This window comes from Microchirus variegatus (assembly GCF_963457635.1).
Source record: "Microchirus variegatus genome assembly, chromosome: 14".
NCBI classification, from domain to species: Eukaryota; Metazoa; Chordata; class Actinopteri; order Pleuronectiformes; family Soleidae; genus Microchirus; species Microchirus variegatus.
Genome location: NC_139815.1, coordinates 15083012 through 15105262, shown reverse-complemented (window position 1 = coordinate 15105262; position 22251 = coordinate 15083012). Strand labels below are relative to the sequence as shown.

General features: G+C 43.0%; 1 protein-coding gene across 1 annotated transcript in view; it reads left to right on the top strand.

Moving 5' to 3' along the window:
• Positions 1-15494, top strand: part of fto (FTO alpha-ketoglutarate dependent dioxygenase) — a 120916-nt gene extending 105422 nt beyond the window's left edge. Inside the window, exons 9-10 of the mRNA XM_083901248.1 lie at positions 14302-14442; positions 15441-15494. Of these exons, the coding sequence (XP_083757374.1) occupies positions 14302-14442; positions 15441-15447 (148 nt within the window). The 3' untranslated portion in view covers positions 15448-15494. The remainder of the gene's footprint in view (positions 1-14301; positions 14443-15440) is intronic.
• The last annotated feature ends 6757 nt before the right edge of the window (positions 15495-22251 follow it).

Sequence of the window (22251 nt, the reverse complement as noted above, 5' to 3'; positions counted from 1 at the left end):
CTCTCCCACTAATTGGGAGACACTCCTTCAACCCGACACAGCTGTGTCAATGCGCAGCTTTACATTGTCACGGCGACACATATTTTGACACCAGACGAAGTTGTTTACTTTCGTGTAAGACCTCACATTACACCAATGCACTTTGTTTAGCAGCATAGGAAAGACAATGTTGGTCTAAGTGTGTTACAGCTGCTGGGAAGTGCAAAGAGAGAAGCCCGTGTGTGATATGCCAAAGACATACACAAGTAGCCATACATGCATATAGGGCTGACACACACACATGATTTCACATAGATCATATTTCATCATATTTTCAGGCATTCGGCTTAAAGATAGTGGAGCCCCCTGAAGTCCTTTAACTCCTGGCAAGGGTTTTGTCCTATTTTTTTTTTTTTTGTTCTTCTAGAAACTTGGCACTGCACTAAATTTGTGACCTGGCATGAACAGAAGACAGTGATGCCAGATAATGTCATTATCCTTTTGAATGAAGAGCTTAAGTGGAGCTTTAGCAAACCCTTAAAACAATAAGCTCTGTTGATTTATGTTTAGCCACTGAACTGACGCTGCCGTTAACTGCTTTGTTAACAATACTTAGCAACGTGCGAGCACACTGAACGCCCTTTATACATTTTAATGTTTCTTTTTTCAATGTAGAGACAAAAGGGCTCTTTGTAGTTGTGTGGGAAGACATGTGGAACATGACGTGTATTCGGTGTCAGGATGTGCGCATACCGCTTCCGCAACCACCCACACCCACTTCATTAATTACTCACAAGTGGAGTTTGGGCAGGTTGGAGCAAAGGAACCAGACTGATAGAAGGAAGGACTGTATTACAGCTCAACACAGGTTCGCACTACATGCCAGGCTCCATAGGCCTCACCAGAGGCTATATGCCTTACCAAGATCCTGTTTACAATCAGCCAGAGAAGCTGCCAGCCTCCCATTTCCATAATGCACCCTGCGGTCTTCTGCAGAAACTAATTTTGCTCTGCCGGAGATACGCCATGTTGCTGCCTGCTCTGCACCTCTTACTTTGCATTCTCTGTGTTGCGTTTCTCTCTTTTGTTTTTATCACTTTTCCTCCCATATCATATTTCCATCACTCCTCATTCACTTTCTCTCTCTTTTTTTTTTTTACCCTCCCTCTATCTCATTCTGCACTCATCTTTGCTTGATTTCCTTCCAGTCCTAACTGTTGAATTCTATTCTTTCCTGTTGATTAAAATCCAGTTTTTCTGGAACATGTTGTCACTCAAGGGGTAGCTACCAGAATCTAGTTGTGCATAATAACAAGAGATCCCATGGTAGTGTTTACAAGGTGCACTAATTATATAGGTCAGTGCATACAGTAAGTTGCAGATATGATTGTTTTGTTTATATCCATCCATTATCCACCGCTTTATCCTCTACTGGAGGGTCGTGGGGGGTGCTGTGCCTATCTCAGCTGACATAGGGCGATAGGCGGGGTACACCCTGGACAGTTCGCCAGTCCATCGCAGGGCCACATATAGAGAAAAACAACCATTCACACTCTGTTTTGTTTATATATTTAGTGGAAATTGATATTGGGAAATCTTAGACTGGACAATGGGCTTTGTACCTCCTCTATGTAAGCGTTGTATGTACCCTAATATGAGTATGTGTGAAATACACATCTTTATTGAGGATGGAAATTTAATTAAATTTTTTTAGCTCATTGGTGTACAACTGTTTTCTTTAGGATACCTGTGATTGCATCCATGTTGCTGTTTGCGTGACCTCTCCTTCCATGTGTCATTGTGCCATGACCACTCTACCGTGTATTTGTATCTGTGGTATTTCTCTACACTCAAAACACATCTCTGCATGAGCCTGTCATCTTCAACTTTACCCCCTTGTTCTTTTCTGTCATGTGTTTTTTTGCGCAGATGTTTTTTTCTGCTTGAGCCACTTGTGTAGTTGCCATGTTCCTGTGCCTGTACATCAGTGAGCATCTGCTCTTCCAACAAGGTCCCTATGGCCTCAAATGTCAGAGCAAGCAGCTGCCAGACAAGTGCATTTTGCAGCAGGCCTGTGTTTTTTTTTTTTCTTTTTTTGCCTCCTCCCGTTCCTCCACCTCGTGTTACGTGATGTAAACTGTGATTGAAAGTAAGTAGACAGCAGTGAGTGGAGGAGAGACGAGGGGAAGGGTCCCTGCTTTTTTTAGAGAATTGGATTCCTGCAGTTTGCATGCTTTTACTGTTGGTCAGGTCCGTGCTTTTCTCCAGGGCTTTTGGGTCAGATGAGGGTACTGAGGTGCTGTGTTGTACATTAGGTACGGCCTCCTCTCTTGTGTGAAAGACCACTACAATGGGATGCCATTTGTACCATGTCCATATTGTGGTCCATGTACTATTGAGTATCGGGGGACAAACAGTATGTGCGCTTGTATGAATATGTGTCTCACTGTGTGTGTGTGTGTGTGTTAGCTGTTAGTTGTATATGCTTTTATATACATTGTCTACACAAGTCTACACCTGCAGTGCAAAATTGTTTCTATGTGTGTCTGTGTAAAAGAGAGAGAGAGCGACTGGGGCAGAAGAGATGGAAGGCGAAGAGACAGGCAGGTACCCCCCAAGAGGGGCCTGGGGGGTAGCCCCTCCAGCTCTCTCTACCCCAAGTAAAATCTACTCTGCTCTAAGACACTGCTATTGATTTGTCCAGCGGATAACACTACATGTTAGCTACTCTGCTAAGCACCGTTCCTTTCACCTCCCTTCGCCTGCAAACAAAGGCTGGACACGAGCTCTTTTTGATGCCAAGTGTCATTGTTTCCTTGACATTATTTGTGACCACAACACAGACGGTAGCGTCACTTAAAACATCCTTCCCTGGCAGAAGGCACGTGTGAACCACCAGGGGGCATTGTTAGACTCAGTCTTATTCCCTTTAAATGACTCAACCCAAACCTGGCACAGGTCTCCATTTTCTTCTCCTGAGGCTAAAAGAGACCTTGAGTTCATTGTTATGGCAGATCTGCAAGCAGTGAGAGAAGGCTCTTTAGGTGTCAGTCAGCAAACCTCCTTCATGTCAGGATCCCACGAAGTAGGTAGTTCTGTTGTAGTTCAAGCATAAAGTAGATTGTCCAAACAGCAGCTAGAAACTGTGCCTTGTACTTTGCCATATGGAATCAACATGTGTAGTGAAGTGTAAATATGGACTTGACAGATGTAGATGGAAGCCAAGACAACTTTTGATCAGCTTAAGACAGGCAGTTCATCTCATTGCCAAGCTCTTACGTGAGCGTAAGTCAGCAGTACCTGTGTGCTCACAGACAGATGGATGAATCGAGCCTTCAAAAGGCTTCATTGGTGACACATTAGCATGAGCTGAGTTTCCTGGAGGACTGTGAATTCTGAGCTGTCACAGGTGGCAGATGAGATAAAGCTACCATGCAGCACTGCTTGTTTCGTAACATAACCCGCCCGGTGTTGAGAATAAAATTGGCACCTGCATGACATCTATTAAAAAGCAGTTTCTGAGATGTGAAGGAGGGTTGTAACATGTCTTGTATTTTTAATTAAAACAACCTCCTCTGAGTCATCACCAGCGTTTCATGTGTCCGAAGTCAGAACAGGTGTGATGGTAAAACAATGAACAGTGAAAGAAGAAATACCACAAGGGTGTGTTTGCAATACAGTTTCCCACGCTTTAATTGCAAGCTAGTATGTCTTTACAAGACATTTCAACATGCTTTATCATTGTTAATTAGAAAACTTCAATGTAGGACAGCATAACACCAGCTCGTCATATTGTTTGTGTTTCTTCTTGCACACAGTTGCATGCCATTCATCATGGCAAAGAGCCAGACTTGTTAGTATATGTTAAGCTGGTCCTCCCTCAAATGAGAAATGAAGGCCATTACCTGCAATGACAAGCAGTAGAAGCTAAATGCTTTACAGGCTGCACATTTGTGACTGAGTGGAACCCTTAAATACTGTATATGTAAAGTTCTGAATTTTTTGGAGTGATTTTTTTTTTGTTGTTGTTGTCTTTTTTCATTTAGTGTAACCTTCTGAGTGCAGTCATTCAGACATTGCAGTGGCTGTACCAAATGCGAATGGTATTAGAATTGAATTTTTAAGTGTATAAAGCAGGAGTTAAATGGTATTAAAGCAGATGATCGCAAAACCACACCCACAGATTCATGGAACCAGTGGAAGCTGAACACATTGATTCTTGTCTCGCATTAATACGACAAACAGACAACATTGTTTAAACATTGTAGGTTTATCATATATGCAAACACCACATTCACATAATCTGTGGAATTGGCTCCAGCTCTATAATTACAAATAAACGAGGCTTGCAACTTGTACACAAAGGACTCCTGCTACCTCCGAACTGTCCACACCATCCCAGGCTCTGAGGCACCTTTAGCTACATCTGTTGTGCTGTCTACCAAATACCATTTACCTGCAACATCAACAGGGAGGACAGGGACTAATTGCAGGGACAAATGTTCCAGACTGCAGGGTTTTGCAGTTGTCTGGGCCTGGTCCAGGCCTGTTTATCTCAACCTCTGTTGGCAGTCATACACACACCACACACGCTATGCTCTGATTTAACCAGAGGCAAAGCCCCCACTAACCCCCGCTCTCTCTCATCAAAGATTCATAAAGGCAAGGTTCTCAATGATTTTCTGTCTCTTCCTGTATTCACAGCTTGTTGTCCTCACCCTTCTTCTCTCCTGCCAGTCAGAGAGTGGGATTCAGGCAGAATTGTGGCTGAAGTGGCCGCTGGCTCCCAGAGTGCATTTGTAGGTTACCGTTTGTGTATTTCTGGTGTGTGTGTGTGTGTGTGTGTTTGTGCATGTGCTTGCACAGGTGGGCATGGGCATTAGGGCAAGGGGACCAATGGACAAATGTTGTACTAAAAAATGTTCAGAGCCCCCTATGCAGGAAGAGGAGTTAGACCCCGCCTGCTCCTCTTCTCCTGTCATATACTCCTTCCGCTGTTCTTTGTTTTCCGCCCCAACCCCTGAGCTCTATGAATCATGGCAGCCTCCTCACTTGATCTAAAACTATCTCATTCAGACCCCCAGTCACCAGGCCCAGGGCACGCCATCTGTAGTCCTCGGAGTCGTTCCGTGTGTGTGTGTGTGTGTGTGTGTGCGTCTATGAACTCAAACCACCGTGCCTCAGCCTGTTAGTCTTGCTACTTACCAGGCTTAGCCAGATGAGGGCTACTCAGCCCGGATCTAATTCCTTCAACTCTGGCAGCACTTCACTCCAGGCTTCTTTTTGCCTCTCAAGTGCGCATCTGTGACCTTGGCTGACATCGGAGAGGGTTAAACTGTGGACTTGGAGATGTGGCCAAAGCGATTGAGTTGTAAGCTAGTTTTTGGATCAGAGCTTCCACACAGCCATCTGGGCTTATCCCTCTCTTACTACCCACAGCTGACCCTGGATCAACAGTAATGGCAGAGAATGTTGGGAAAACCAACCTTGCTGGGATGGATAGTGTAGGCATGATGGAACTAATGAACAGAGCTGTGATCTGGTATTTTATTGTGTGAAGCTGTCTTTGTGGTCGAGTCGGTGTCACCTTCTACTTTGACTTTATTTTACTTGACTAAACAATGGACACCACCCTGTACTTAACTGACATCATTATAATATGAACAATGCCTGTGGCACTATAGACCAAGGGTTGGGTTCTTTGGAAGAATCATCACAGTCCTTAGTGATGCTGGCATTACAGTCATTATATCAAGTCCTGCTATTGTCACTATAAACAGAACACCACAAAGCACCTGTTAGACCACAAACAGCATTTATTCAACACCCAGAGCAACATTAAATGAATGACACACACACACACACACACAAACATACGGACCAGTTTAGGGTGTAACAGTTAACCGATACCAATGAGTAATTGGCTTTAAAATAAAAGATATAAATACATTCACACAAGGTCTAAACGCACCAAGTATTGGTGTATGATTCGGTTTAACAACGAATGTTGTTCCTCACTGCTTCAAACTCTTGTAAAACTTACTGTTTAAGTTTTACCCTACTGGTTAAAATATATATATATTAAATATATAATGGAATAAATAATGCATAATAATGTTTTCAAAATTCTGATTACCAAGAAATCTATTATCTTACTTCTGAAGGCCATTTGGGACATTATGGGCAGCACATGGCCAAGAGCGAAGGAATTAAGCAAGTAACTGGAAGGTTGCTTGTTCATTCCCGGGAATGCCCCTGAGCAAGGCACCCACTCCCCCATTGCTCCCAGGGCGCAGTAATGTGCTGCCCACTGCTCACTGTGCCCCCGGGTTGTGTGTGTGTTCACTACTGGTGTTTAATAATGATGGGTTAAATGCACAGGACAAATTCACTCTCACTAATTGGTGTGTGTGCAAATGACTAGTTCTCATACGATTTGGCTTAACCACGTATGACATTAAGAAATCAAAAAAAAAATATATATAGTATATATATATATATATATATATAGCATATAAAGTATATATGCGTTGTGCTGAATATTTTGATACTATTTTATCTCAGTGGTGTTGTCACTTGGTGCACATGAGACCTTATAGTACCAGCACATATGCATCAGTAGGTGCATAATCTGTATACTCAGACCCACACACACACATATATATATATGTATACACACACACACCTACATGCTATTAAACTGCTTTCCCTGGCTCGCTCTGCACACTCTTTGCATCCTGTTCAGTAAAGTGCCTTAGGGCCTAGGCTGGGTGCTCTTCCAAACAAATTGCTGGCTGTTCACAGCGTTTTAAATGCCGTGGCCCTCTAATTAAACTATTTACTTAATAGGGTGAAACAAAACTCCTGTTCACGCAGCAGGAGCACCAGGTGATGCAGAAGTTCAAACACCTGGCAGAAAGCACGCCTCTGTCATGGATGCACAGCATACACATGTTTGCACATGAATGGCAATGAAAGCCTCTCCCAAGTTGGGGACTTTTTTTTTCTTTTGTTTGTTTACAAGGGGGAAAAACAACCTGAATGCATTTGAGAAAGTGCAACTTGTACAGCAAATTACCACAGACCCAGTCTGACATCCTCTTAAGACTATAAACACAAGGAGTAATGGTAGAGTCACCTGTTGACAGATGCCTGATGTGTGCATGTGAACATCTTCTCCAACTGCTTGCCACTCCTTTGTTTGAACATTTAGAGGTAAACAAAAATCAAACAAATGAAATAAGAACTCGAAAGCGCTTTTTTTTTTCTTGAAGAGTTCATATTTTCAGTTAGTGTGAGAAGTTTTAGTGCTATAGTTTCTGATTTGAGGATGTGCTCATCTATGGTCTGGTTGTGTTTTGGACATGACAGCTTTTTGTTGTCATGTTAGCATTAAAAAAATCTGACATAAACATAAATAAATTATGTCTTAATGTGATATGATGTATAGCATTTATCGTTACAGAAGTGTACTTTGTGTTGGTGGTTATATATAATTATAGCCTGCACCTGGGCCAATCCAGGTTCACGGGGTTTAAGATTATGACTGTTTCAATGGGGTGTGTATCTCTATTACACTCATTGTGACAGGCAATGTTATCAGTGCACTGACATTTTGCATGTGGTTTGAACAAAGTATTCAGTATTTATTTCCAAGCGTAGCAGAGCACTGCTGCTTCCTACTGTCAAAGACTTGTGTTCGTTCCCATGCCTTTTTTTGTAATTGGAGCTGCAAATGCTCTGTTTCAGTTGGTGTAATGCAGTTTAATAAACAGGTTTCCGAAAACCAATATCTGTTGTGCAACAGTTTAAAGCATCTATGACACAGTTTAACTTTACACAAAAGCTTCAGAACATAATACCACATCCCCTGGAGCTACAGGAATGACTTGTAACCAGGCAATTGAAGTTACAATAGGCTATAATTAGCTGGGCCAGTTTGACCCCACTATTGTCACCTGAAGACAGGTGGGAATTGTGCTCATGCTGGATCGACCTTATCATGTGACTGGGGTCAGGTCCCGTCCAATGGCTTGGGTGTATAGCTGTCGCGGCAAGCCTCATCCATCACCAGCTTTATTGCACTATTCAGACACTTGCCCGGGAGGGAGGGGGCACATGATGATGCAGAAGAATTGAGGATAAAAATGATCGTTTTACAAGGAAAAATTCTTAGAACAGCAAGTTTTCATAGCAACGGCACAACATTGCCCTGAAAATGAAAACTTAGTGCTCTCAGTGTCCCAGTAACCCTCTTCCAGACAGCAGATTTACAGCTTTCAAACATTGTGAAAAAAAAGCGCAATCACTTGCAGGCTCATAACCTCTTTACCCCCGCCATCAAGTCTTCCAATTGCTCCATTTGCTCTCCAGGGTTTTATAAATAAACACCATCATCAGGAAAAACTTAAACGTCTCTTCATAACCAACTCTAATGAGTTTTGTCTGAATATATCAAAATGTTTCACTCTGGTATTCGACCATGTGTTGATCATTTAAGATGATGACGGAGAGGGTTGTCTTGTTGAAGCTGATGTGCATCCCAAAGTAAACGTAACACATTTTCCGTCAAGCTAGCTGTTACTGTAGAAATAGCCTGCAGCCTGGCACAGGTGGCTAGTAGGCCAAAAGCCCAAGCCTCCCTCATTCCTCCTCAGGCAGCTTGGAGTGTGGACTCTTGTCCACACACACACACTCTCTCTCTGACTTTCTCTCGAAATTTACACACCTACACACAGATCCAGAGCCTTAGGGAGATGATCAGTCTCCCCACTCCTTGTCGGAAGAGTAAATGGCCAGGAGGGCCCTATCTGTTTGTCCCTTTCCTGCCTCCTTTTTTATTAGAACCTGTTTGTATTTGAACAATAATAGTCTGCTCGTAAATTTTGCGCCTGTGTTGACATTAGGCTACATTCCATCCCATAGCCCGAGGAGGCAAAGGAGCAGGCCAGGGTGTTTGGTAATTTGTTACGCTGTTAAGCACCTAATGGACGTCCACCTGGTTTTTGAAGGCAGTAGCATGAAGTTCAGGGGCTTGCCTCCTTTGCACTTCCAGTCTGCAGTAGTGTTTTATTGCCTCCAATTATGAAGGCTATTTAGAGGCTACCTAGCTTTGTGTGTGTTTTTCTCTTACATCTGCTTCACCCTGCCTGAGACCACGCAGTCACCCAGACCACATCAAACACTCAGGGTGTGAAGTAGGCAGGGCTTTGCAGGAAAGATATACCCTCTCAGTCTCTGCCGTAGATCACCGACTACCTCTGCGCACGGTGCATGGATGCGATGCGAGCTCACAGTCAGATGCATTCTCATCTGGCGGGAGATGCTTTAATAATGAGCCGTATTTGTTTCATGTGGTCTAATGCGCAGTCCAGACTGCAGCTGGCGGACCTCACAGAAGTCTGAGAAAGGGGTTGCCCCACCCAAAGGTACCCATGATCCTTGGCAGAATTATTGTTCCCAGAAGTGGCAGCGACATGGTGGCACGTGGGGGAGATTGCTGAAAGCCCAAAGCAGCACCCACCTCATCCCCAACCCCACCCACCCTTGCTAATGCATTTTTTCGTGGTTTCCACAACCATTAATTAAAGGGGAAAGAGTGCATCAGATGTTAGTTTTATTAGCCTAGGCTCCTTAGAGGGAATCAAAATGAAGGGAACATATGTCATGCATTTGATGACGCCCCCACCACCCACCCACCCCACTTTTTCCTCTGTTTCTTTCTCCCACCTCACACACTCACAAAGTGTACAGTCAGCAGCTGTCTACAGACACAATAGCATTTGATTGATCCTGAGGAAACAGTTAAGACGCGGCCCTGCCCACGCTTTCTGGCTAGCTTGGCTCACATTCTGCACCACTTTACATTTATCGCTGAATGTGGCAGTGATTGGGATAATGGGAGCTGCGGATGGTGGGTGGGGATCTGACGCGTTGCTCAGACTGTAATGAGAAAAGCCGTGAGAGTTCACAGGACCCTTTGAGTCTTGGGTGGTGTAGGTTGAGATCCAACGCTCAAACGCTTTACAGGTTGGGCCTTGTTCTGAATGTTTCCTTGTAACGCTGCCCTCTGCGTGACATCACTAATAACTTGCACAACATGGCAGAAAAAAATGGCTTTGTAGATAAATGCTATCTGTCTGTCTCTCGCCCATAATACAACTGCATGACATACAAAGACAGATGTGCTCAATCGCTCATTTCTTACTCAACATGGCGTAGATACAGAATATACACGGTGAAAATACTTCTTTCTTTTCTTCTCCTTGGGACGTGATCGTATGCCTTACCTTCAGGGGCAGGCTGATTTATGAGACACATGCCGTTTTTTTCATGACTTGTTTGATTGCATTCTCACTATCAGGCTCTCAGGTTGCCAAACCCATAAAAACTCACACCTGGACAGGATTGCTCCAGAGTCAAATGAAGCACAGCTAGAGCATGAGGGAGCAGGTGATCCGAGGTATTTATGCTTCCCTTGATCAGCACAGGCGTATAATACATTTCAAAGTTAATATGGTTGATTGATTGATGGCCTGTCTCATTGTACTTTTACACTGGGTGTATTTTGTTTGGTCTGGTTGCGCTTAAGTGCACGTCATGTCACATACTTAAGAGATGATTCGGAATACTGTAAACAAAATACTTTAATATAATTTCTTTTAATTAGAAGAGAACAATGCACAAAGCATTCAGCCAGACAAGCAACTGTGTCGTGTATCTGGTGAAAGTGTCGAGATGAATTGAAGCTTGATTGATTGATTAACTAATTAATTGATTGGTTTTTATTCTACAAAGGCAGAAGAACACTCAGTGGTAAACCAAAAAGGGTGTGGGCTGAGGATAAAACTCTTAAATATGGTACCAATATTGATATGGTAGTCGAGGGAAATTTTGTGAGGTACATTTCTAAAATGCTATTTATATTGTTTGAGATATTTTGGTGATGTGTCGCACACAAAAACTTGAAGCACCCAAAAAACGATTATACTGGCATTGCTTGTACATAACATAATTGAACCACATGTAGTTGAGCAAAGCTATCTAAACGTGTGTGAATGACTTTTCCAAAAAAAAATTCTTTCAGCATGGTGTGACTCCAGCCTGGTCATACGATGATGTACCAAGTTAAACAGCCCAAGCTTTCTACTCCCATGTGGTTACAAACGAGCCCATGTAACAATAATGCAATAAGTGTTGTCTCCCATCTACATTCTCTGGATTCTTTTTCACTTGGTCTGACACAATCGTGCATTTATCAGTGTAATTGCATGAGTCGGAAGCACTGATGTTGTCTATTAGGCAGATTTCCATCCTGTTAAGAGCAGTGGCTCTTTTAATGTATAGCCCTGCTTGAGTGTGTACTGCTACACAATAACACCATCAACCTTAGATTTAGTGGACTGATCATGCTGATGATTGCGATGATTTGGATGGTGGTGATGCCATTGATACTGGACCCTCTGGCGCTCTTCTAACAAGCCTTTTAGAGAGAGACTATGAGTGAAACAACAAAGTGAAACCGAGGTTAATCATTTTATTTACTTGTTTTTCTCTCCCCGTCTCTCTCTCCTTTCACTACCCCTCTTTGGCTTTCCTTTCTTTAACCAAGTGATGGAGCCCGGACCATGGAGCAGTGGGGGGGGGGGGGGGGGTGGGGTGGTGGAGGAAATCGATGGGGAGCGCATTACAGTAAAACGTATTGATTAGGAGACCTGCAAGCAGTGTGTTGGTCGCAGAGATGGTGGAATGATGCAATGCTTAAAGGAATTTATCCTTTGACTTTTACATTAACCTTTTATTGACTGCTTTGCCTGTCCATAATTAACACTCACTTTAGCTAAAGTGGTTAGTTTGAGCGCAAAGGGGGCTCTGGCCCTTACTTCAGTGACGGCCCTTGAAGCTTCCGCCCCAGCTGCAGTTCAAGTGCACTGCGCTGCATGGAGGGAAAGGCCTCTGTGGAATAGAGGCGATAGAATCCTAGATACCTTTCACATTAGCATACCATTTGAGTGGGGGCCTGCCAGGCTATAGGGTTTCAGGGCAAATTGAAATGAGTGATTGTATTGCCAATCTCTCTTGACCGAGCGCCAGATGGGATAGTTAGGCCCATATCTGTCTGGGGTTAATCCATTGGAACAGCCTGGACTCACAAACACGTTCTCTTCCCTCCTTAACCTCCCACACACCTCTTTGTCTTTGACCTTAACTTTAAGGTGGGCTGTTATATATGGGAAAGTCTTGTGGTGAGCAATGTTTTTACGCCGCTGTGGCTTACACTGAATTTCTCGCAAGAGCCCAGGAGAGCTTAAGGCACCTCGCTTGATATTGACTTTTTGTTTGGTTCCATTTTAGCAGTCAAGGGACGCTACCTTATGAACAGTGGTAGATTGTGTTAAAATTGTGTGCTGAATTACCTTCACTATATTATCTTTGATAGTCTTCCAATCTTGATTTCTTTTATATCTCTGCTAAACCAGGAGTGTTCTATTTGCAAGCTAATGTTGCAAGATCACTTGTCAGATAAATGCAGCTGCTCTGTTGAAGGCGGCCGGTCAGGTTTTTACGGTGTGTAGCCTTTCATTATGAGACTGGACAGGAGAAAAGAGCCGAGTGTTTTCTCTCACAGCTCCGCTGCATGAAAACTTAATCAGACCAAATCAAAGGCCTGGGTTCCATCGGCCTCTGGTTTCCTCAAGCTGATGTCAGCAGAGCCACTCAGTGTGTGTGAGAGAGAGGGAGTGTGTGCTGTCTGGGTCGCCTCTCTCTCTCTCTCTCTCTCTCTCTCTCTCTCTCAAACACACACACACACACACACACGGATATGTATGCCAGCCATGTCCTCCTCCTCCTCTGAAGTGGCGCTTCCTTTAATTCACACCCTAAATAAATGATGAGAACATTTAAACACACAGCTCGTCGCAAAGCCCCAAGGTCGCCTAATCGTATTATTTATGAAGTGATGTGCTTCATAATGGTACTTAGTGCATGTTAACAGATGCTATTATCAGGCCCTCATCCAGAGAGCAGAAGATATATTGGAACAGTGGATGTTAATGCCGGTTCTCACTACCCTAACGCAGCAGCTCTTTAAAGGGCAAACCGCACCAAAATGCAGCACTTAGGCTGAGAGCCAGTTGAACATTAAGTGGCTTCAGTGAAAATATATAACCACAAATTGTGGCAGCCCCCTCTGTCCCCTGACAACCTTAACATCCCCTCCTCTCATCCATAACCGACCCCAATATCCCTGTCTATGGCTCTCTGCGTCCTCTCCATTCTTTTCTTAAGTTGCTGGCCACAAGGTGGTGGTGGTTGTGTGTGTTTGTGTGGTTGGGTTGGTGTGTCGGTGGGGGGGTGGTGGGTTGTTAGAGGTTTTTTTAGGCTATAGATGGGGCAAAGGGATGTGACAGGACAGACTCTGGCATAACGACTGCGTTGGGAGTAAAAGTGGCCTCATGGCTCGAGAAAATGCTTGGACCACCACTTGGAAGAAACACACACTACACACATGACATACAAATGCTGTCCTCCACCTCTCCCTCATGCACCTCCAGGCCAAGGGTCAGTCTCGTCTGTCAAGAGGCAGAGGCAGAGCAGATTTACAGCAGAAAACAACACTGAGTCATGGCAGTAAATATTTACACAGGCTTGACAAAAGATGTGGCTGAGGTCCACGGGGGGTTCCAAACACTTTAGAAATGACAACTAACCGCAGCTTATTAATCGCATAAAAATCATGCAATGATATGAAAATGGTGCATGGTGTGGAAGACGAATAGGACACAAATCGTGATACGTGATATCACAGATTGTCATCAGGTCGCTTCTGTTGCAGTAATTTCATGGCTTTTATAGGTGCTTTCCCAACACATGACTTTCTACCACTCCTTAAGCTCCATTAATCTCAATGGGTTTTACTGACTTGAACGTTTTCAAAACAGTTGTCCCAAGAAATGAATATCCCATTCAGTCACCTGTGGACGCACAGACACACTTACTCTCATATCCTGGAGGTTGTAACGGAGTGCGTGTTATTAGAAGTCATAAAAAGAAGAGGAAACACAAAAGTTTACCACCTCCTGGTCAAACACACACACTGTTTAGTGGCAACTTAACACACACAGACACAGAGACACACGCATTAGTTTGTTTTCCTTTCATCACATGAAATAACTTTATATGAAAAAATGTTTAAAAACTTAAAATCGAACACTTTTGTAAGTGAGATTCGACACTCATGCTTATGAGTCTCTGCTGTTTAGTTTTGATGGGAGGGAGGAGTTAATGGGTGCATTTGTTTCCCCTGTTGTGTCGCCTCAGGTGTCACTCCAGCCTGGCCCAGACGTTACCGCCTGAGGAGGCTCCAGTGGACCGACCCTTCTGGGGAACGGACGACCCCAACATGCCGCTCCCCTTTGATCTGGCTGACATCATCAACAGAGTGGAGTCACTTCTCTGGAGGTGGAACCGTATTGACATTTCCCTATGTAGAAGTTGTATACATACAGTACAGCATATACGCTCGTTCGCAGATAGTTCATTTGGTTTGTGTATCACTTGCGGATCGCTTATGGATTTATGTTGATTTATTTGATGTTATCAGTTATAAAGTACCTGTTAAAGGTGCATTATGTATTACATCTAAAGCAACTGACCATAAAATCCTCCTAATATGTCACAGAGACTCAGGAATAATGTTCATATAACAAACTGAACTCACCAACAACAACAGTACAGACAAAATATTTGCATTAAAAAAATATTTTGCAGACTGCAAATCATGTTTATGTTTTGAAATCATGTTTTGGCATGTGGCGCCACCTACCGCCTTCTACCAACCATTGCAGTCAGTAGAGTCTCAGCTGCCGTGCAACTACGGGTTGCCAGTTACGTCAGAAAACAAAACCTAAAAGACATCCGTATTTTGAATTTGAATGTCGTAACCGTTTGTGGCCACATTCTTACATATGGCACCTTTAACTCTGATACAACTTGACATGCAACTAAGACACAAAACAAAAAGTCTCAAAATGATTTCTAAAGAACAAAAGAAGACAATTTTGTATATTATACATATATATATATATGGATATATTCACAGTGATTACTAAAGTATTAGTAAACAACATGTAGGACTGACATTAATAAAGTATGCAATTAATAAAAGAGGGGGATTCAAAGAGTCTTATACACCTTTGTTTCCAAAGCTCAAGAAAAACATTATACATATTATAAAGATTATAAATCTTTGAAATACAACCTGACTCAAACATTACATTTAATTAAGTCATTCCAGCTGCATTGCATTTTTATTCTTACCTCAGCAAATAAAAAAAAAATGCAATGTTGAATAGTCCTGTTCAAGGCCTTTCAGCCACTTGTTATCAAATCAGCTTTGTTAGTGTTGATAAACTGATGGTGTTATTGTTTTTTTTCTTTATTTGTCTTTCCTGGACCAGGATGTGAAGGATGGATAGATGAAGACAAAACCTACCAGCTTTTCCAAATGCCCCCCCCCCCCCCCCCCCCCGTATTTGCTGAGGGAACAGACAACTGATGACATCTCGTTGTGATCACATGGAGACTGATATTCTTTTGATTGGGGAATCTACATCCACCCCCACCCCCACCCTCACCCACTACCCCCAGCTCACCCTGGCATCGCGGGCCTCTGTAGCTTGGATTTGACTAGAAGGAAACCAGAGCTCCACAATAGAATCAGAATAGTGCTTCAGTAACATGCTAACAACACAAGCTTAGCAAACAAGCTCTTAGGGTCACAAACGACGGTCTAACAAATACTAAGTGGAACCTGCATTTCAGTGTTAGCATACATTGTGCAACTACAGTATTTATTATTTCACTGTACTTTGTTACTTAATCTCATGTGACCTACAGTCATGCTTTTTATCAGTGGATTGACTCATTCTTTCGTAGTCCCAGTTCAGTACATACACATATATGCTTTCACACAGTGTTATAATACAGTATAGAATGGTAAAAAAAGAAAAAAAAAGAAAAAAAAAAAAACTTGCTCAAAATGGTATTGTATAGTTTAATCCTGCTTACTGTGTTCGGAAGTGGAATGAGCTTGGAAAGAGACCAAAGAAAGATACGACAGAAAGAAGTTATGAATGTCACCCAGTGGCGTATGTGAAGAATGTTTTTTTTATTGTTTTTATTTGTTCTGTTGATGTTGCAAAGGTGTGCTTGTGTAGTAAGCGTAGTGTGTGTGTGTGTGCGTGTGCGTGCGTCATGTGACGATACATGTGATCGGTCGCTGGTTGCGTGTTTGTGCATGCGCACGTTGCCTCTCCCATGTGTCTCCATGAGGGTGTGTGTGTGTATGAAGGTGATACAGTGTGTGTGTCTGTTTGAGTGTGTGTGTGTGTGTGTGTGTGTGTGTGTGTGTGTGTGTGTGTGTGTGTGTGTGTGTGTGTGTGTGTGTGTGTGTTAGCCTGTAGGCAGCCTGCCAGTTGTTTGTTCTTGAAGACGTGCGTATGGAGAAACAGAGACTAGCAGCAGGGCCCCTCTGCCTCTGCTCTGATGAAAGGCAACACTGATAGAATGACCTGGAACATAACCGCTGTTTCTCATAATTACAGCTGTTCAATCGCTTTTAATTACTCTTAAAGTGTGTACAGCACCACATTCCCCTGTAATGCTGCAGGCCATCTGAGAAAGTGAGAGAAAGATCCAGCGCTTCTGACAAAATCCACTTTCAAAAAAAACTAAAAAAAAAAACTAAAAAGGGTGGAAAAGGGGGCCAACGTCAAAGCAGTGTAGCAGCCCTCCTCGTTTGATTTCTCTCTCTGTCATGATGAAGTAGGGACGCTGTTTACTACTAAAATTGTAGAATACACTCCTTTTTTTTTTTTTTAACTTCTGAAGTTTTTTCCAAGATGTTAATGGTTGCCAAATGCTGTTGTTGCCGCTTTGTTTTTTTTTTGTTGTTTTTTTTGCTGCGCCTCTGTTGTTGTCAGAGATTTGTTTGTAGATCGGCAGTAGCGTTGACTCGTTTGAATCACTCTGTGCTCTCTTCGCCACAGCTTGTCAGTCTAAAGCAATAGGAATGGCAGTAATTAAAAACTGTGTTTTATCCAACGACCTGGTGTTCTTTCTCTGCCTTTACCTATCTTTGTCGTTTTTGGTGGAAAAAGAGATGAAAGGGAGAAATGTGACGCGTGTACTTAAACGTCCAGTGTGTCAGGCGTAGGTGGAATTGTTTTCATTTGGCAGAAATTGAAGATAAAATATTTATACGTCATTTTAATTCAAGTGTACAGAGAATGAGCCTTTTATATTTCTATCTTGACGCAGCTCAGCTCTAAGGAGGCTGCCATTTTGGACCCCCCCATGCGTTTACAATAGCCCACAAAGGAGTTGTGGGCTACATACCTAGAGAGAAAGGGTGAGGTGGAGGATATTCATCTGCAACATGCAATTTCACCTATGCATGCTCTAAATTGTACACACTGTACCTTTACAAGCAGGCTTTTCCATGAGGCAAACACAACTGCTCATATCATAGCCAGAGTAGCCACTGAAAATATCTGAGCAATTTTTTTTTTCTTTGTGTGCCAGATGAGTCATGTTTACTCAAGCAGGACAAGTCAAAGTGACAATGTCAATCACGAGGCAAGTGTTCGGAACTTGTGCATATAAAACATTTCTGCCTATTTCCCGTAGGGCAAAGCTTTGGTTTTCCAAACATGTTCGTACAAAAGCAAACATTAGTTTTAAATACTAATTAGGTTAAGAATTAACATGATCCTGTCAAATCTTCACAAAGTAGAAGAACTGGATTCCCGATCGCTCCGTTACCGCAAACTACTTTTTTTTTTTTAACAACTCCTGAGACTCAAGAGACTTTGATTTCCGTGGACTCTCAAACTAACTAACACACAATGTCTGTTTATTACTTACCGTGTCAGATGCTGTGTTTATTTTTTGATTTTTTTGAGGAGCTTCTTTGGTGTTTTCGCTAAACTTCAAAGGATCTGGCTGGATTAGCAGCGCAAACAGACCCTGTGACAAACTGATTGATGGATTGACTGATAGAGTGATGTCACTCCCAGTGATGAAGTGATGGCTAATAATGTGTGTGTGTCTTTCCAAAACCTCAACTGCTCCCCCTCCCACCCCCCCATACTGCCCTGCCAATGCTGGACCGCCATCCCAGAGGTCACCCATGTTAACTACTTCCTGTATTGGGTGAGTGACTGACTGATGGATAAGTGTGGAGCGCTCTCCCCTCAGGGACCCACTGGAAAAAAAAGGCCCCACTTGAAGAGACAATTACACTGCGCTGGTGAATGCCACAGGTATGCATTGTTCTGACCGGGGTCAACCTCCAGCCAACCAGCCAAGCCAGGCTCAATTAGGCCAACAATAGGTGCAGGCACAGATAAAATAACCAGGTGCGTATGAGAGAAAGGTACCAGTTTGGGGTCATTTCCCAGTCAAATGTTTCACTGTGTGGCTAAAATACTGTAGTTCATTGTAGTGCAGATAAATCAGGACATTGTTCTGAATCCTGAGGAATGTGGATTATTAAGGATTATTTAAAATGTTATTTTGGTGAGTGATTCTGTCGATGGTAGTGAAGGACGGTTTTATATTTGTAACTTAGTGTGTCACCACAGCGCTAATGTTATTTACTGTACATTAAGGGCGGGGTTCTTCTGTGTAAATGCAAATACACGCTACAGTATTTGTGTTTTGTGTCGACAAGAACGAATACATGTGTTAAAACGGTCTCTGAGTGCTGTTGCACAAATGAATACATGTGTGTGTAAAGTACCTGACTGTTTGTGTGTGTGTTTCAGGTTCCTGGGTGGTGTTTGAGGCCCCGGGGCCAGAGAGTCCGTCGTAATAGTAGAAGCGGGCTGAAGAGCTGAAGATAGCATCGCCGCTCTGGGGCAGCTGTCAACGGTGGGAAGGGCTGCGCTCATTTGTCACTAACACTGACAAACACCACTCAGCACCGACAAAACACTGACTTGATTGAATACTTGTGAGGCAACACCAGCTCTAATGTTTTGCAACTGTTAATTGCACGAAAGGTCATAAAAAGGCAAACGGCAGAGCTTTTCCATCAGCGTAAATGCAATCGACTGCTTCGCAAATGACGTGAAAGGTCATACAAACATTTAGGTCACTTAATATTGTACTCGCACAAAAAAAAGATTAAATAATAGAAGTCTTAATATTGTTCATTAAACTTTGGAATGGTCAACCTTTTTTGGTTTACACAGTGTCATGGTGATAGAAATATAACTCCAGCCATGAGCCTTGATTTCACTTGATTGTCCTCTTAGAGATTAGTCAATGTACGACTCAAAGGAACTGCGTTATTCTGTATCCAGAACAATGAAGACAATAGCGTTCACCTGGTGTCACCGCATATTTTCACAGAGGTGTGCTTATTGTGACTCAACACTATAGCTCTAATGGGGAAATACCTGTTTTCGCTACAGGTGTCTTTCTTATGCTGTGTTTGCATGACGTCACCCTTTAAGATTTGCTTTAGCGTTTATTAATTTCTCGTTTACATTTATCACTTAAGCATCCTGATGAAATATTGGTGTCTTGAACACAATATCCTTTTTGTAAATGCATGATTAGACAGTGTGCAGTTTAATGTGTTTCTCTTTCAGAGCTGTCACTTTTGACACAATTATTTAGCCCAAATGAAGATAGCGTTTGTGGTTGTCTTCAGTTGCATTACCGCTAAGACCAATCGCGTCGCTTAATTGGTTGTGTTTGTGGATCAGATGATCAACACAATCTAAATTCTCTTCCACTCTGAGTCCAGAGATCGCGAGCATCTCCCTCTACAAACCAGCTGTCTTGTCTGTTAGCAGAGTGATCACCACTGGCATGCACACTGCCCCTCAGTTCACTTAGTATTAGAACTCGAGTGAGAGCAAAGTGATGGTGAAGTCTTGATGCTGATGGTGATGCTGTCAAGATCTTGGCAGCTTAGCAGCTCTGACGGGAGGCTGGAGTGTGTGTGTTTGTGTGTGTGTGTTAAGAGAATGTAGAGTGGATCTTAAGGGAAACGGTCCTTTCAGATCAAACAGCAGTCTGATCAAATGTGGAGCATGCTTGTGGGTCATTGCTGTGGCCTTGGCTCTTGTGACCAGCAACCCCCGGAATCATTCGTCCTGTAGGACCTTCCTCTTTTTTAACTCCATCTGTCTCATTTATATTCTGAAGCCGCTGACCCATTTCTCTCATTCAGGGTTAACCCCTCATAACCCTCTGTTTTCCACTACGCCGTATTGTCATCGTCTTTTCCGACTTGTTAGATAATACGGCAGTTGGGGCGCTGACACTCGCAAAACTCGTCAGTGACTAAATAATCAGGCTGAAAATCGTGTTGTGTGAACTAGGCTATAGGGACCCACACAAGCCAGTTTTACTTGTCAGAGTTCAACATATAGCTTCTGTTGTCATAACTGCAACATCACCGTTAACTTCGTTGAGTATCGCTCAAAGTCAAACGCCACGGTATATACGTAATTCACTGTCTCACCCTTGCGAGCCCTGTTACCATTCTGCCATTCATGTCCGTGGGATTAAATGGAAAGTTTTTTATCCAGCACCATCTCACCAAGTGGTCTTGATGTCGGGCCAAGAATAATATATTCATCTGTATCTCATCTAAAATGGATAAAAGGAATTTTTGATACGCCCCCCCAAACTGTCTCTCTCACACACATACAACACAGCCCCAATGAGGACACTGACTGCATTCCCTAGCCCTTAACCATTGTTGCTATCTTAACTTAACCCTACATAAACTAAATTCTAAACCTAAACCTAAAACCAAGTCTTAACCCTCAGAAAGCCATGTACCATTGTGCGGACCAGCCAAAGTGTCCTCACAAGGTTGAAATGACCTCTAAATGCTAGGTTTGACTCTCTTTGTGCAGCTTCTCTTGTTAAGATACTGCATTGACTTCCTTTCATTTTGGACAGCCTAAACAAAGTGGTATCCCTGACCTAATCCATTACCAGTTAATGCCTAACCCTAACAATAACCTTAACTACAATTCAAATAGCCGGAAACTTAATAACCAGTTCCTTAGACATGAGGTTTTGTCTTATAAGGACCAGGTTTCTCCATGATCTCCATGAGAACAACAGGGTCAGTATTTGTGCCAGAAAATGCAAGTAAAAAAACACAAGCACAAAGACACATAAACAGTGCTTTGGCAGTGATATTCTGATAAAAATAAAAATACAGTGATACATTTTACCTTTGGATAAATTGTGATGAGAATAAACCTTCTGAATATTAGGTTCATTATAATATCATTAAGATTATTGGAGAAAAGCAGCGAGGAAAGTGATACACAAACACCAACCCCCTCTGCTCCAACCTTGAAGATGACTTGCTGGCCAGCCCTGCTACCCACTCACACACACACACACACACATATGCATGCGCTCCCATCACCAACGCTGTTGAACCTTGATTGACAGCTCTTCAAATGAGTGTCTGAGTAGCACTGGGCTCTGGCCCTCCAAGTAAGTGGGCCGTCAAATTACATCCAGAGGAGCGGCTGGACCCCTCTCCCTTGGCAGAGGAGATCTATTTATTTGTCTGTTTATTTGCTTGGTTTAAATATTCGGTGGGGGAAAAATATTGAATTTTTGTCCCCCGGTCAAAGTCCTCTCATATTTAGTTAATAAAGAGTAGAGGAGGTTGTTTGCCCAGAAAAGTGCAGGATGGGGGACTTTATTTAAGGGAGTCCTCAGAGAGAGTCGGTGACCTTCTTCCTCATAGAAGAGAGGGTTGTGTACACTGTGCCGGAGATTCAATGCCTCTGCCTTCACCAGGCTGTGCGGTCAGACGCATTATCGCTTCTCTTCTTTTTCTCCTCTCTTCTCTCCACCTCATACGTCTCGCTCTTGACTCTTCTCTTCCTCCCTCCTGCCTGCCTCTCTATCTGCAGAGCTTTGCTCTATTTGACTGGAGTCTCTCTTTGGATTCCCTGGGCTGCATCCAGGTTAAACTCTTAATTGCCTCGGCAGTGGGTGGTTTAAGGCGCTGGCTCACTGCAGCTCAGCTGGTCCCCGTGCAGGGGGCTGCAGGGTTATTGGGGGATGAGTTGTTCTGTGTTGGATTGTGTCTGCTGTACGCTGGCAGACAGAGCTGGGAGGTGATAAAGACTTATTAATATAGATGATGGAGATAACCTCTGACAGCAGCTCTACATTGGCTATCTATCTATCTATCTATCTATCTATCTATCTATC